Source organism: Hyla sarda, chromosome 3 (assembly GCF_029499605.1).
Source record: "Hyla sarda isolate aHylSar1 chromosome 3, aHylSar1.hap1, whole genome shotgun sequence".
NCBI classification, from domain to species: Eukaryota; Metazoa; Chordata; class Amphibia; order Anura; family Hylidae; genus Hyla; species Hyla sarda.
Window position 1 is genome coordinate 316,328,827 of NC_079191.1, and position 15,007 is coordinate 316,343,833.

Genomic DNA, 15,007 nt, shown 5'->3' on the forward strand with positions numbered 1-15,007 from the left:
CTTCAGGCTTCTATAGTAGTCATCCCTAAGCCCAAAAAGGATCCTCTACTTCCCTCCAACTACAGACCCATCTCCCTCATTAATCTAGACACTAAACTCTTCACATCTATCCTAGCTGGCCGTCTGAACTCCCTACTCCCCGGTCTAGTACATCACGACCAAGTAGGCTTCATACCCGGCCGACAAGCACCTGACAACATTAGAAAAATTCTAAACATCATTCATTGGGCGGAGACCACTTCCTCTTCTTTGACCCTATTGGGACTTGACATAGAAAAAGCTTTTGATTCTGTATCATGGTCTTACCTGTTTGGAGTCCTTCAACATATGGGTTTCTCTGGCCCTTTTATTCATGCCCTAGGTGCACTATACTCCACTCCTAAAGCTTACCTCAAACTACCCACACCCTCCCCCACTCCCATCAGTATTGAAAGAGGGACACGCCAGGGGTGCCCCCTTTCCCCAGCGCTTTTTGCGTTAGCAATGGAACCACTTGCAATACTCATTAGGGATCACCCGGACATCAGGGGGGTTCAGATAGCCAGCTCTTCCTACCTTACTAACCTTTTTGCAGATGACCTTCTACTCACCCTCACCTCCCCACTGGTTTCTCTTCCCCATCTCTTCTCCCTCCTAGACCGTTTTGCGAGGATATCTGGCTTAACGGTAAACCGATCTAAGTCGGAGGTACTCTATTGCCATACCCCGCCCCATACTCAAAAACTTATATCTCTCAACTTTGATCTACCTGCTGCTTCCTCGTTTATCCCCTATCTTGGGATAGCACTTCCTACTTCCCTCTCATCTCTCTATAACCTAAACTACATTCCTCTATTTAAATTTCTCCGGGCGGACATGAAGAAGTGGGATCTACCTCACATCTCTTGGATGGGTCGTATCCACTCTATTAAAATGGTTCTCCTCCCTCGCCTTCTCTACTTATTCCGCACTCTTCCTATTCCTATCCGGGTCCCGGACCTTCGTAGACTTCAGGCGGACATTTTTCAATTTATATGGAAAGGTTGCAGGCCCCGCATTCCACGCAGAATAATGTATTACCATAAGTCATTGGGTGGCCTATCAGTACCCAATCTAATTAAATATTACCAAGCGGCTAGGTTGGCTCAATTGCTGCTTTGTAATGCGAAGAAAGGGCACCCTAGATGGGTATCTCTTGAGAATGACCTCGTAGCCCCATACTCTTTGTGCTCCTTAATGTGGTTAACTGGTCGTATTTCACGTTACCTACCCCAGGTGGCTCTTCTCCCTCGATACTCTCTCCTTCTTTGGAGATCGGTTAGGTTTAAGCTAGCTCTTCAATCCCCTGTCTCTCCCGCTACCCCACTTTTTTCCAACCCTTCTTTCCCCCCTGGTCTGGACTCTGTACGTTTTACGTGGTGGCACTCACAGAAACTATTTAGGGTACATGACTTCTTAGTGAGCCGGCGGCTCATGTCCCTATCCACCTTTAAAACTAGATTTGTACCTCCACCAGAGGAGTGCTTTAGGATTCACCAAATCTTTTCTTTCCTAAGCTCTGTGGTGGGGTCACTAACAGGTTTGACGACTACGACATATGAAGCCATGGCACTATATACACCTCTCCTCCCGGGAACGTTGTCCAGGATATATTTCTCCTCTAACAGACCCCCCCCTGACAAAAAACTTCCTTACATGTCCCAATGGGAATTGGAATTGCACTTCACTCTTCCTATATCCAGATGGCACTCCTGCTGTGCATACATCACAAGGGGTAGCATGCAAGTATCCTTAGTCGAGACGGCTGTTAAACTTCTGCACCGTGCTTATTATGTCCCTACACGCTTACACGCAATATATCCATCAGTTGCCCCTGAATGCTTTAGGGGTTGTCTAGTCCCAGGAACAATGGGTCACATCTGGTGGCAGTGTCCTAGGGTTACCGCCCTCTGGAGGTCCATAGTTGAAGTGATACGCTCCATATTACATATACGTTGGCCTTTGAACCCCACAACTTGTTTGCTGGGGGATAGACCATCACATGTTAGATTTGCCCCTTTTAAATTGGCCCAATTTATAATACTAGCCACTAGAATTCATATTGCCTCCAGATGGCGGTCTCCCCTGCTCTCCTTCTCCGCTGTAATAGATAGGGTAAACTCCATAATGCTTTCAGAAAAAATGGCCGCGGTGAGAGAGGATAGACTGGACCTGTTCTACAAAATATGGCAACCATGGCTAGACTCCCCCCATACTGCGGATGTATCATTCTATTTACGTTTGTAGTCTATACGACTTCCCCTATGCTACTATGGGTCCCACTTACCCAGACGGATACTGAGGACAGTGATAACTTTAGATGCTTGCCATATGATAAGAGCTCTATTGTACTCTGGTTCCCTTCATACCCCTTTATATTGGTGTAACCATGCCCTTTCACCTTGTTTTTTTTATTCCTTGTTGGATTTTTCTGTACATCTTTTTATATATACTGTTGTCACACTTGATGGTATCCTGTACAGGATTACATATTGAGAAGCTTGTACCTTGTTTCTTATGTCTCAATAAAATATTTTGTTGGATACTAAAACTTTTATTTTTATTATTTTTTTTTTTACTTTTATTTTTACACTTTGATAGTCCCCATAGGGGACTATTTATAGCAATCATTTGATTGCTAATACTGTTCAGTGCAAAGCATAGGACATAGCACTGATCAGTATTATCGGTCATCTTCTCGATCGCAGACCAGAGCAGAAGACCCCGGGAGACAGCCGGAGCAAGGTGAGGGGACCTCTGGCTGCCATGCTGGACGATCGGATCGCCGCGGCAGTGCTGCGGGCGATCGATCATCCATTCAAAGTACCGCGATGCTGCAGATGCCGTGATCTGTATTGATCACGGCATCTGAGGGGTTAATGGCGGACATCCGCGCGATCGCGGATGTCCGCCATTACGGGCGGGTCCATGACTGCTATCCTGGTGCGTTAAGTACCAGCTCACCAGGACGTACATTTACATCCTGCGTCGTGAAATAGGGAAAATGGGACAATTTAAGTTTTTATTGGGGTAGGGGGTTTTTCCCATTTTTTTAACTTTATTTTTTACTTTTTTTACTTTTATTTTTACACTTTAATAGTCCCTATAGAGGACTATTTATAGCAGTCATTCGATTGCTAATACTGTTCAGTGCTATGTATAGGACATGGCACTGATCAGTGTTATCGGTCATCTTCTGCTCTGCGGGAAGACAGATCAGAGCAGAAGATGCCGGGAAGGCAGCGGAGGCAGGTGAGGGGACCTCCTTCTGCCGTGCTGGATAATCAGATCGCCGCGGCAGCGCTGCGGGCGATCCGATCATCCATTTTAGTGACCGCGATGCTGCAGATGCCGTGAGGGGTTAATGGCGGACATCAGCGGGATCGCGTATATCCACCATTACCGGCGGGTCCCTGGCTGCGATCAGCTGCCGGGACCTGCCGCGCATGATCCTGCCGCTGTGATGCTCGCGGTTATGCTTAGGACGTAAATGTACGTCCTGGTGCGTTAAGGACCAGCTCACCAGGACGCACATTTACGTCCTCTGTCCTTAAGGGGATAGAATTTGGCATAAACAATAGGAAAACATTGTGGTGCATGTTCTTGGCACACTTTGGGCCCTTTAGGAGCTATTTCTTTAACTGTGCAGTTTTTTTACCCTGGTTATCTGCAGAGTATTGTCTGATAATACTTGGCTAAACAGTCCACTTTTGTTGCAGTAATTTATTTTTATTTGCTTATAGGATATCACTTAATGTGACCCTGTACAAATTGATGTAACCAATGAAGGAAAACCTGCTCTTTGTTACTTCAGCATATTGTATTTTAAGCACTTTTGTATAAAAATTCCTTTATGTTAGTCATCCTTTGTTATTGTTATTTATTTGAAACAAAAATAAAAACAAATACAATGTATGATAAAAAAGAAAATAGTATTTTTAGATCTGTTAAAAGCTAAAATTCTTATTAAATTGGTATCTTTTCAACAGTTCTAAGAATATGTAAGTTTATACTTAAGTACAGCACGCTCTTGTAAAACACTTAGCCATGTTGAGATTCTTGCGTATCACTTACAACACGTGTGCAGTCATTCTGCTACTGGTGTTCCGTTCTTTTGCTCAGTCAGCTGAGTGATTTCGGTCTGGGTAAGCACTGGATGCTGTCAAAGTTATGGACATAAAATCTCTTGAGGTTGAAATTGAGGAGCAGAAGCAACTGTGGTTTTAAAAAGAAAAAGCCTAACTTGTTTTCTTAAGTCAAAAAACTATTAATGGAACTTATAAATCATTTAGTTTAAGTAGAGTGCATTAAGTTAAGTATAAGAACATTCCATCCTGAATGCTACTCTTTTTGCATGCTTATATATTTTAGGACAATGTTAAGGAAAATCTTGTTGAATGGAATTTAGGTCATTACTTGTTATGCATTGAAGATATTCTTTAAAATTTTTTTTAACCACTTAGGGACCAAGGTCGTACAGGTACGCTCTTGCTCCCTGGTACATAAGGACCAAGGGCGTATCTGTACGCCCGTGGGAATTTCGGTCCCCGCAGCGCAACGGGCTGGGACCAGACCAAGGTGACTGCTGATATCTATCTGCAGGCACCCCATGCAAATGCCCCGGGGGTTCTGAGACCTCCACATGTCGGCGATCGCAGCAAATCGCCGGTGAATTCACACCGACGATTTGCGGTGATTCGACCTGGAATCACCTCCAATGACTCGTTGACGCAGAAAATAAGGGGGATCGGGGTTGTCCAAGACACCCACGATTTCCCTGAAGGGATAGGAGTGAGGTGGTAGGGGTGCCAACCCTCCTATTCCTGCTATTGGTTGTTCAGAAGCGATGACCAATAGCAGATCAAGGGCTAGGGGGTTAATGTTCAGTTCCCCCGCTCTGCCCACCCACTGTTGTCTGGGCAGAACGGGGGAACTGACGGGAACCGGCGCCGAAGGTCCACTTACCCATCGGCGGCGGCAGAGGGTGGCAATCGGCGGTGGCAGCAGCAGGCGGCGATCGGCGGCAGCAAAGGACGGCGATGCGGTTCACTACATCCTAAGGAAGCCAGTGAGTTGCCTAGCAACATCCGGAGGGCTACAGTTATGAGACCACTATACAGTGGTCTCTAAACTGTAGCCCTCCAGATGTTGCAAAACTACAACTCCTAGCATGCCCAGACAGCTATTTGCTGTGCAGTGGTCTCTAAACTGTAGCCCTCCAGATGTTTCAAAACTGCAAATCCAAGCGGGCCCAAATAGCAAACAGCTGTCCTAAATGCGACATCCCCCCCAAAAACCATTTCAGCAAAATTTGCTTTCCAAAAGCCAAATGTGATCTTCTGAGCATTGTAGTTCACCTGCAGAGCATTTTACATTTTAACATGGGGTATTTCCATACTCAGAAGAGATGGGGTTACACATTTTGGGGAGCATTTTCTCCCATTACCCTTTGTAAAAATGGTAAATTTGGGTAAAAAACTGCACTTTTGTGGGGTGTTAAGGCTCACTGGACCCCTTGTTACGTGCCTTGAGGGGTGAAGTTTCCAAAATGGTATGCCATGTGGGTTTTTTTCTGCTGTTCTGGCACCATAGGGGCCTCCTAAATGCGACATGCCCCCCCTAAAACCATTTCAGCAACATTCACTCTCAAAAAATCCCATTGTTGCTCCTTCCCTTCTGAGCCCTCTACTTTGCGCGCCGAACACTTGACATACACATATGAGGTATTTCCTTACTCGAAAGAAATTGGGTTACAAATTTTGGGGGGCTTTTTCATACCCCTTGTAAAAATGCAAAAAACTGGGTCTACAAGAACAAGCGAGTGTAAAAAATGAAGATTCTGAATTTTCTCCTTCACTTTGCTGCTATTCCTGTGAAACATCTAAAGGGTTAACAAACTTACTGAATGTCATTTTAAATACTTTGAGGGGTATAGTTTTTATAATGGGGTCATTTGTGGGGTATTTCTTATATGAAGGCCATTCAAATCCACTTCAAAACTGAACTGGTCCCTGAAAAAATCAGATTTTTAAAATTTTGTTGAAAATTGCTGCTGAACTTTGAAGCCCTCTGATGTCTTCCAAAAGTAAAAACATGTCAACTTTATGATGAAAATATAGAGTAGACATATTGTATATGTGAATCAATATATAATTTATTTGGAATGTCTATTTTCCTTACAAGCAGAGAGCTTCAAAGTTAGAAAAATGCTAAATTTTTTCATAACATTTTGGAATTTTCCACCAAGAAATGATGCAAGTATTGACACAAATTTTTCACTAACATGAAGTAGAATATGTCACAAAATCTCTGAATCAGAATGAAAAGTAAAAGCTTCCCAGAGTAATTAATGCTTAAAGGGGTACTCCGCCCCTAGACATCTTATCCCCTATCCAAAGGATAGGGGATAAGATGTCAGATCGCCACGGTCCCGCTGCTGGGGAGCCCCGGGATCACTGCGCTATCATTACTGCACAGAGCGAGTTTGCTCTGCACATAATGACGGGCAATACAGGGGCCGGATCATCCTTACGTCACCCCTTTAAAGATGTTTATGGGCGGAGTACCCCTTTAACCCCTTAAGGACCAAGGACGTATGAGTACGTCCTTGGTCTCGCTCCCGTGATATAACGCGGGGTCCCACGGTGACCCCACATCATATCACGGTGGGCCCGGCGTCATAGTGAAGCCGGGACCCGCCGCTAATAGCACGCGGCACTGATCGCGGTGCCGCGCGCTATTAACCCTTTAGCCACGCGCTCAAAGCTGAGCCACACGACTAAAAGTGAAAGTAAAAGTGCCCGGCTAGCTCAGGGAGCTGTTCGGGATTGCCGCGGTATAATCGCGGCATCCCGAACAGCTGTACTACAGGAGGAAGGTCTCTTACCTTCCTTCCTGCAGTCCGATTGCCGATTGAATGCTTCAAGCCTGAGATCCAGTCTTGAGCAATCAATCGCCGAAAACACTGATCATTGCATCTCTATGGAGATGCATTGAACAGTGTTAAAGATCAGTAAATGCAATGTTATAGCCCCCTATGGGGGCTATAATATTGAAAAAGAAAAGTGTAAAAAATCATTAACCCTTTGAATTATCCCTTCCCCTAATAAAAGTTTGAATCACCCGGCATTTCCAATAATAAAAAAAAACTGTGTAAATAAAAACAAAGATAATCATATGGGGTATCGCCGCGTGCGGAAATGTCCGAATTAAAAAAATATACCGCTAATTAAACTGCACGGTCAATGGCGTACGCGCAAAAAAATTCCAAAGTCCAAAATAGCGTATTTTTGGTCACTTTTTATATCATGAAAAGATGAATAAAAAGCTATCAAAAAGTCAGATCAATGCAAAAATGGTACCGACAAAAACTTCAGCTCACGGCGCAAAAAATTAACTCTCATAGCGCCCTGAACACGGAAAAATAAAAAAGTTATAGGGGTCAGAAGATGACAATTTTAAACGTATAAATTTTCCTGCATGTAGTTATGATTTTTTTCTGAAGTAATACAAAATCAAACCTATACAAGTAGGGTATCATTTTTACCGTATGGACCTAGAGAATAAAGATAAGGTGTCATTTTTACTGAAGAATGTACTACGTAGAAACGGAAGCCCCCAAAAGTTACAAAATGGCTGTATTTTTTCAATTTTGTTGCACAATGATTTTTTTTCCCATTTCGCCGTAGATTTTTGGGTAAAATTACTGATATCATTACAAAGTAGAATTGGTGGCGCGAAAAATAAGCCATAATAAAGATTTTTAGGTGCAAAATTTAAAGAGTTATGATTTTTTAAAGGTAAGGAGGAAAAAACGAAAGAGCAAAAATGGAAAAACGCCCGGTCCTTAAGGGATTAAAGTGACAGTGGTGCAAAAAACGCTCTGGTCCTTAAGGTGAAAATGGGCTTGGTCCTTAAGGGGCTTGGTCCTTAAAGTGCCCTATAATGTGCTTCTGTTGTGTGGTTCTCGAGCTCTGATGCATTTTCCCTGACCATAGATTTATTAGAATTTAGAATTGACCCAAAGATTGTAAATACATTATAAAAGCAAAACAAATCAGAGTGAATCCAGGGAAGATGACATACAGTAAGATAACAAAAGGACAAAACAAAATTGGATATAACCTGGTCTGTAAAATAGTGAATAGTGAATGCTGTGTTTTAGTAGCATGCATTATTTTTATTTTATTTATTAAGCCAGCATTATTGGTGAGGTTTCTTGTAGCAATTATGTAGCTTGCATGTTTGTTGAATAGTGTAGGTCACAACATATGTGTTATACTGTGAGTCCAGTTCATGGATGATGTTACACACACACAAAAAAAAAACATAATAGTATGTGAATGTATTATATATGCATAAGAACCCCTAAATACATATTTATTTTCCATTCAACATCCTATACACTTTCCATACTTTCTCCTTGTCCTTGCAACACCGTTGAAACTATCGAAAGTATTGCTAAATGCCTTACTAAAATATATGGCCCAAATAAATAATGCCATATAGGGCCCGAAGGAATAGTGCTGAAAAGCCCATAGATTGAGTCTACTGAACAGTTTACCTGTTCATAGTTAGTGCCACATATAGATGTGCAGACTGCAATTCTTGGTGGTTTCTTTAACCCCTTAGATGTCACAGTCAACAGAAACCCAAACATGTAAGTGGTTTACAGAGGGAGGGGACTTCCATTGCTACCCATAAGAACCTTGCAAACATGATTGCAGGTGTCGGTGGTTGGCATGGCAGCTAAAGACCTAACAAAGTCTCTAGGCCTACCAATTCTGTATGTCTGTAGGCTGCATAAAAATTACAGAACAGGCAATAATGCTTTGATATACTGAATATTCCAAAGTAGTATGCAATTAGAAGAATGCATTGTGATGTCCCCTAGAGGGACTAAAAAAGTAAAGTAAAATAAGAGTGTTCAGTGAAAACATAAAAAGATTTTTTTTATTTATTTGGTAATAAACACTAAGGGTAGGGTCACATGGAACATGGAATCTGCCAATGACAGACCCTACAGTGTACCTCCAGCTGTGCCTGTTAGTAGCGGCAATCTGCACACATCCTCACACACATTGCGGCTGCTCTCGGCCTAGCTCAGGGAGCAGAGAGAGCGATCGTGATGTAAGCGAGTATACTACACATGCGCGCAGTGATTCGCAAATCGCTGTGTGTCTACGAGTAGTGGTGCATTGCCACTATGAGCAGGAAGGCACAGTTAGAGGCACACTGTAGGGTCCGTCATCGGCGGACCCACAGCATAAAATACGCTGCAGATCTGTTACGCATGAGCCTACCCTATTCAAAAATACTCATAGAGAATAAAGAAAACATTATTTTTACACTAGAGCTAGTCACTGGGACTGCAGTGTGTTCGAAACTATTTTAGCAACCTGTACTTTGTTTTTTGTTTTTTATAAATTGGAATAAAAAAAATTACGACTGCAGGATCTCCCAATTAGTTATACTTGAAAAATAAATTTTCTATTAAAAAGTGCACTTTTTGGAATTAGTTTTCCATTTATAATATGACTGTTAAGGGGATAAATTATAAAATTGCAGAATGCTTAAAAATTTAGTTTCTAAGTTATTTTCGAATTTGTTTTTTAATTTTTCAATCATGTTAATGTTTATATAATTTCCCCGAAGCATTGTGGTTTAGCAGTGAGGTCCTCCTTAGACCTGTTTTATTTACTGTGCTCTATATGCTCTCGGTTGAAATAATTACTCCAGCCTTTTCCAGGTCAAAAGAAGTTCTTTGAAAAGTGTCCAAAAATGATGTTTAACATCATACTGGCCAACTTTCATAGGAATCTTTCCTTTTTCCACCATATCCTGAAAGGTTCTTGACTCTTCCTTGAGTAGTAAACTTCATGATAGGTGGGATTTCAAAGATAATCTTTTGCCCTTTAAACCAGTGCTTCTTAAACTGTGAGGTGGAGCTCATCAGTAAGACTTCCATTAGTTGTTGGTAAGGCATGACCGGAGATTTCACAAAAGTGGCTATAAGCAGCACAGTCCTAGCTTCAGCAATATCTGGTTAAGTAACTCAAGTTATTGACTTATTTGGTACTTATTTTAATGGTATACAAAGTGTAAGACATATGAAAGGTAGACTGGGCTGCTGATATCAGCTGAGACCTGCCGTAAATGATGCGAGCACAGCTCTTGCTCTCCCTTCACGTACAAGACTTAAATGTTTGCCCTGGTGCATTAAAAGGGATACTCCGCCCCTAGACATCTTATCCCCTTTCCAAAGGATAGGGGATAAGATGTCTGATTGGTGGGGGTCTGGCACCCCAGTAATCCGCGTGCACAGAGCCAACTCTGCTCCGTGTCGGGTTACGACCGACCACAGCAGTCATGCCCCCTCTATATATCTTCCATGGACATTAATGGAGGGGATGTGACAACCAGGGTTTCCCGCAGCCTAGCAAAGCCTGTGTTCTGAACATAGATGTACAGAACACTGGCTGCCGGACCGGAGATCACAGTGTGTCCCAGTGGCCGGACCCCCCTCAATCAGACATCAGGATAGGGGATAAGATTCCTAGGGACAGAGTACCCCTTTAAGTACCAATGCACAAAGATGTACATTTCCATTCATGGTCTAATTTGAAAGTTATCGTATATTCCGGCATATATATTCCGACGACTTTTTAACCCACGCCTTTTTTTCGTAAAAGTCGGTGGTCGTCTTATACGCAGGGTATTGGGGTCCGGTATAGGAAAACTTATGACTATCTGCCCGGGCCGGTTCCCGTGTGCGGGGGCCGGCCAGAGCAGATAAAAACGAATTACTGATACTAAAAACCAGGGTGTCTACAGCTGTTGTGAAACTACAACTCCCAGTATGCCCGGACAGCCTTTGCCGGTCCGGGCATGCTGGTAGTTGTAGTTACACAACAGCTGGAGGCACCCTGGTTTTTAGTATCACGGAGCAGATAATCATAGCTTTTCCTATGCCGGACATCCCTGTGTCCCGAAAGATCTTTTCGGGACATAGGGATGTCTGCTGGTCACTCGCCATTCCCCGACCGGCGTGCGTCCTCCTGCGACCATAGAGATGCAGGAGGACCAGGAAGATCGCAGGAGGACGCACGCCGGCCGGGGCCTGGTGAGTGACCGGCGGCGCGTCATCTTCTTCAGTGATCCGGTCACCGCTCCAATAGGCCCGGGACTGCTGCTATGGTCCATAGCAGTAGATGGTGACCCAGGGCCGGAGGAGCGGTAATCAGAACACTGTGGGGGCAGTACAGACATACAGCCTCCAGCCATACATTGTATATGGCTGGAGGCTTTATGTCTGTGAGGGGGGGGGGGGGACTGTCTACTAATGTGGGGGAGCTGCCTACTAATGTGGGGTAACTCACGACCTAATGTGGGGTAACTCCCGACCTAATGTGGGGTAACTTGCCTACTATTGTGGGGAACTGTCGACCTAATGTGGGGGAACTGCTGACCTAATGTGGGGGGAGCTGCCTACTATTGTGGGGGAACTGCTGACCTAATAATGTGGGGGATGCTGCCTACTATTGAGGGGGAACTGCTGACCTAATGTCGGGGAGCTGCCTCCTAATGTGGGGGAGCTGCCTCCTAATGTGGGGGAGCTGCCTCCTAATGTGGGGGAGCTGCTGACCTAATGTGGGGGAGCTGCCTGCTATTGTGGGGGAACTACAACCTAATGTGGGGGAACTGCCTACTAATGTGAGGGAGTTGGCAACCTAATGTGGGGGAACTGCCAACCTAATGTGGGGGAACTGCAACCTAATGTGGGGGAACATGCTGCCTACCTAATGTGGGGGGAACTATACTGCCTACCTGATGTGGGGGGAACTACAAGGTACTGTACATCACGGTAGAAGGGGTAGTCTTATACGGCGAGTATATCCCAAACTCTATATTTTAACTGTAAAAGTTGGGGGTCGTCTTATACGCCCAGTCGTCTTATATGCTGCCATATACGGTAGTCTAATTGATCTAATTAGTGTGTTGAGCTTTTTTTTGTTTTATGTTTTCTGTACATAGGGCTCTTCATTTAGTACGCAACCAGCTGAAGCATATAATCTTTTTGTCACCATGGCCATTGGTGATTGCCTAAAATTATGGGATATAAGAACTTTAAGGTAAGAAAAGGATATATTTTTCTTTTTCACCTCTTCATCTGTGGGATTGTGTTAAGTCACTTGTTTTCAGTGTTAATGCTTATGTTACCATTTAGCTGTTTTCTTTTTTCAAATCAGATCTTTTTTATTAAGTTTTTAACATTTACAATACAAAATAAACACAATCCCCAGTTTCCACCCCAACAATATCACCCCCTCCCCTTCACAGAGCATTCCCCAGTCCACCACAAATCCGAGTCCAAGTTCAGTGCAAAACATGAGAAAAAGAACAACATAAGGTTGCATGCAAAACGTCATACAGCTTTATTCCGAAGTATTACAACATTAATAGACACAGCATTGTACAGCAACAGCATTCAACACAGAAAACATGAGACACACAGTAGTACATAAGAGTCCAAGAAGGGCCTAACTTATAAATAAGCACCCGGGGATCCCAAACCATATGGAACTTAGGCATGGCCTTGCGCTTTTCATGAATACCGCTGTCAAGCCGAACAATAAATGTAACCCTGGTAATTAAGTCAGCTACCATAGAGGGACTAGCTTGTATCCAATATTAAGCTATTAGTTTCATTGTTTGATACAGTATGCAGAGAATACCCAGTTCGATCTCTAAGGGCTCCGTCCCACACCCTATGAGACCCAACAGACAGGGCTTAAGCTCCAGTGGCACCTCTATCCCATATATCTTATGGATGAGCCAAAGCACATTCCTCCATAAAGGAACCAAGATCGAGTATTCCCACACCATATTAAAAACACGTGGGCCCCCACCTGGCTACACCTTGGGCAAGTAGAGTCAGGTCTAAGACCCATTAAGCTGTTTTCACATTAAAGCAGGCACTATTAATGTTGGAAGAAGACTATGATATAGTGGGGATAAGTGAGACATGGCTGGATGCAAGCTATGACTGGGCAGTTACTGTGTCTTTTTTCAACCGTACTGACTTTTTAACTATGTAAGAAGAGGGTGGGTATCCATGGAACTTACTATGGTTGGGTAACAGTTACAAGTAGGGTACAACAGGGGTCAGTACTGGGTCCACTTCTTTTCAATATGTTTGATAACAATCTTGTAGAGGGAGTACAGAGTAGTGTTTTAATATTTGCAGATGACATTAAACTGGGTAAGGTGAACACCACAGAGGAGGATAACAACATATTACAGAGCTTGGGCTCAGACATGGCAAATTAAGTTTAATGTGGATAAATGTAAGGTTATGCACTCGGGCCATAAAAACAACATTCACAGTGATGTGCTAAATAATAAGACCTTCTAGATGTCTAGGGGTGGAGTACCCCTTTAATGTACTCTCTGTACGTATATGGGAAAGAATATGGATGCATTTTTTAACAGGTGCATAAATAAGTGACATGTCAATGAAATACACACAAATGTGTGAACATAGGCTAGGATGAAAAAGGAAGGCTAGTACGAAACAGCAAAAATGGGTAACATAGGCTAATAATACTATACACAAATATGTTAACAACTTGATTTTTCTAACAGGCCACAAGTGAATTTTCATTTTTTGCTTTTCTGTTCTTTTAAGAGCCATAACTTTTTAATTTTTCATCTGTAGACCCATATGAGGGCTTGTTTTTTGCGTGAACATTTGTAATGACAACTGTCATTCTACCATAAAATGTACAGCGCAACCAAAAAGATATTATTTGTGGGAGGAAATCGAATAGAAAGCCGAAGTTTTGCAACCTTTTTTTGCAACCTTCTACACCCCCTCTCATAGACTTGCATTGAGGGGGTGGAGTTGTGACGTCCAGCGCTGCCAAGGTGGGTACGCAATCACTGATTGCGGCGGTCCCCAGCGGCGGGACCCCCGCGATCATACATCTTATCCCCTATCCTTTGGATAAGGCATAAAATGTATTAGGGCAGGAGTGCCCCTTTAAGGACCCAGCCATTTTACACCTTAGGACCCGGCCATTTTTTGCACATCTGACCACTGTCACTTTAAACATTAATAACTCTGGGATGCTTTTAGTTATCATTTTGATTCCGAGATTGTTTTTTCGTGACATATTCTACTTTATTTTGGTGGTAAATTTTCGGCATTACTTGCATCCTATCTTGGTGAAAAATCCCCAAATTTGATAAAAAAAATTTGAAGATTTAGCATTTTTCTAACTTTGAAGCTCTCTGCTTGTAAGGAAAATGGATATTCCAAATAATTTTTTTTAATTCACATATACAATATGTCTACTTTATGTTTGCATCATAAAATTGACATGTTTTTACTTTTGGAAGACATCAGAGGGCTTCAAAGTTCAGCAGCAATTTTCCAATTTTTCACAAAATTTTCAAACTCACAATTTTTCAGGGACCAGTTCAGGTTTGAAGTGGATTTGAAGGGTCTTCATCTTAGAAATGCCCCACAAATGACCCCATTATAAAAACTGCACCCCCCAAAGTAATTAAAATGACATTCAGTCAGTGTTTTAACCCTTTAGGTGTTTCACAGGAATAGCAGCAAAGTGAAGGAGAAAATTCACAATCTTCATTTTTTACACTTGCATGTTCTTGTAGACCCAATTTTTTAATTTTGACAAGGGGTAAAAGGAGAAAATTTATACTTAGCCCAATTAAATTTAGCCCAATTTCTCTCGAGTAAGCACATACCTCATATGTAAATTGTAAATTGTTCGGCGGGCGCAGTAGAGGGCTCAGAAGGGAAGGAGCGACAAGGGGATTTTGGAGAGTACGTTTTTCTGAATTGGTTTTTGGGGGGCATGTTGCATTTAGGAAGCCCCTATGGTGCCAGAACAGCAAAAAAAAAAACAACACATGGCATACCATTTTGGAAACTAGACCCCTTGAGGAACATAACAAGGAATTA

General features: G+C 42.9%; 1 protein-coding gene across 7 annotated transcripts in view; it reads left to right on the top strand.

Annotated features, from left to right (window-relative positions):
* Positions 1 to 15,007, top strand: part of WDR27 (WD repeat domain 27) — a 421,522-nt gene that overhangs the window by 188,576 nt on the left and 217,939 nt on the right. For all 7 annotated transcript variants that reach the window (XM_056567129.1, XM_056567126.1, XM_056567130.1 and 4 more), the window contains one exon: positions 12,052 to 12,149. In XM_056567129.1, coding sequence (XP_056423104.1) covers positions 12,052 to 12,149 — 98 coding nt within the window. The remainder of the gene's footprint in view (positions 1 to 12,051; positions 12,150 to 15,007) is intronic.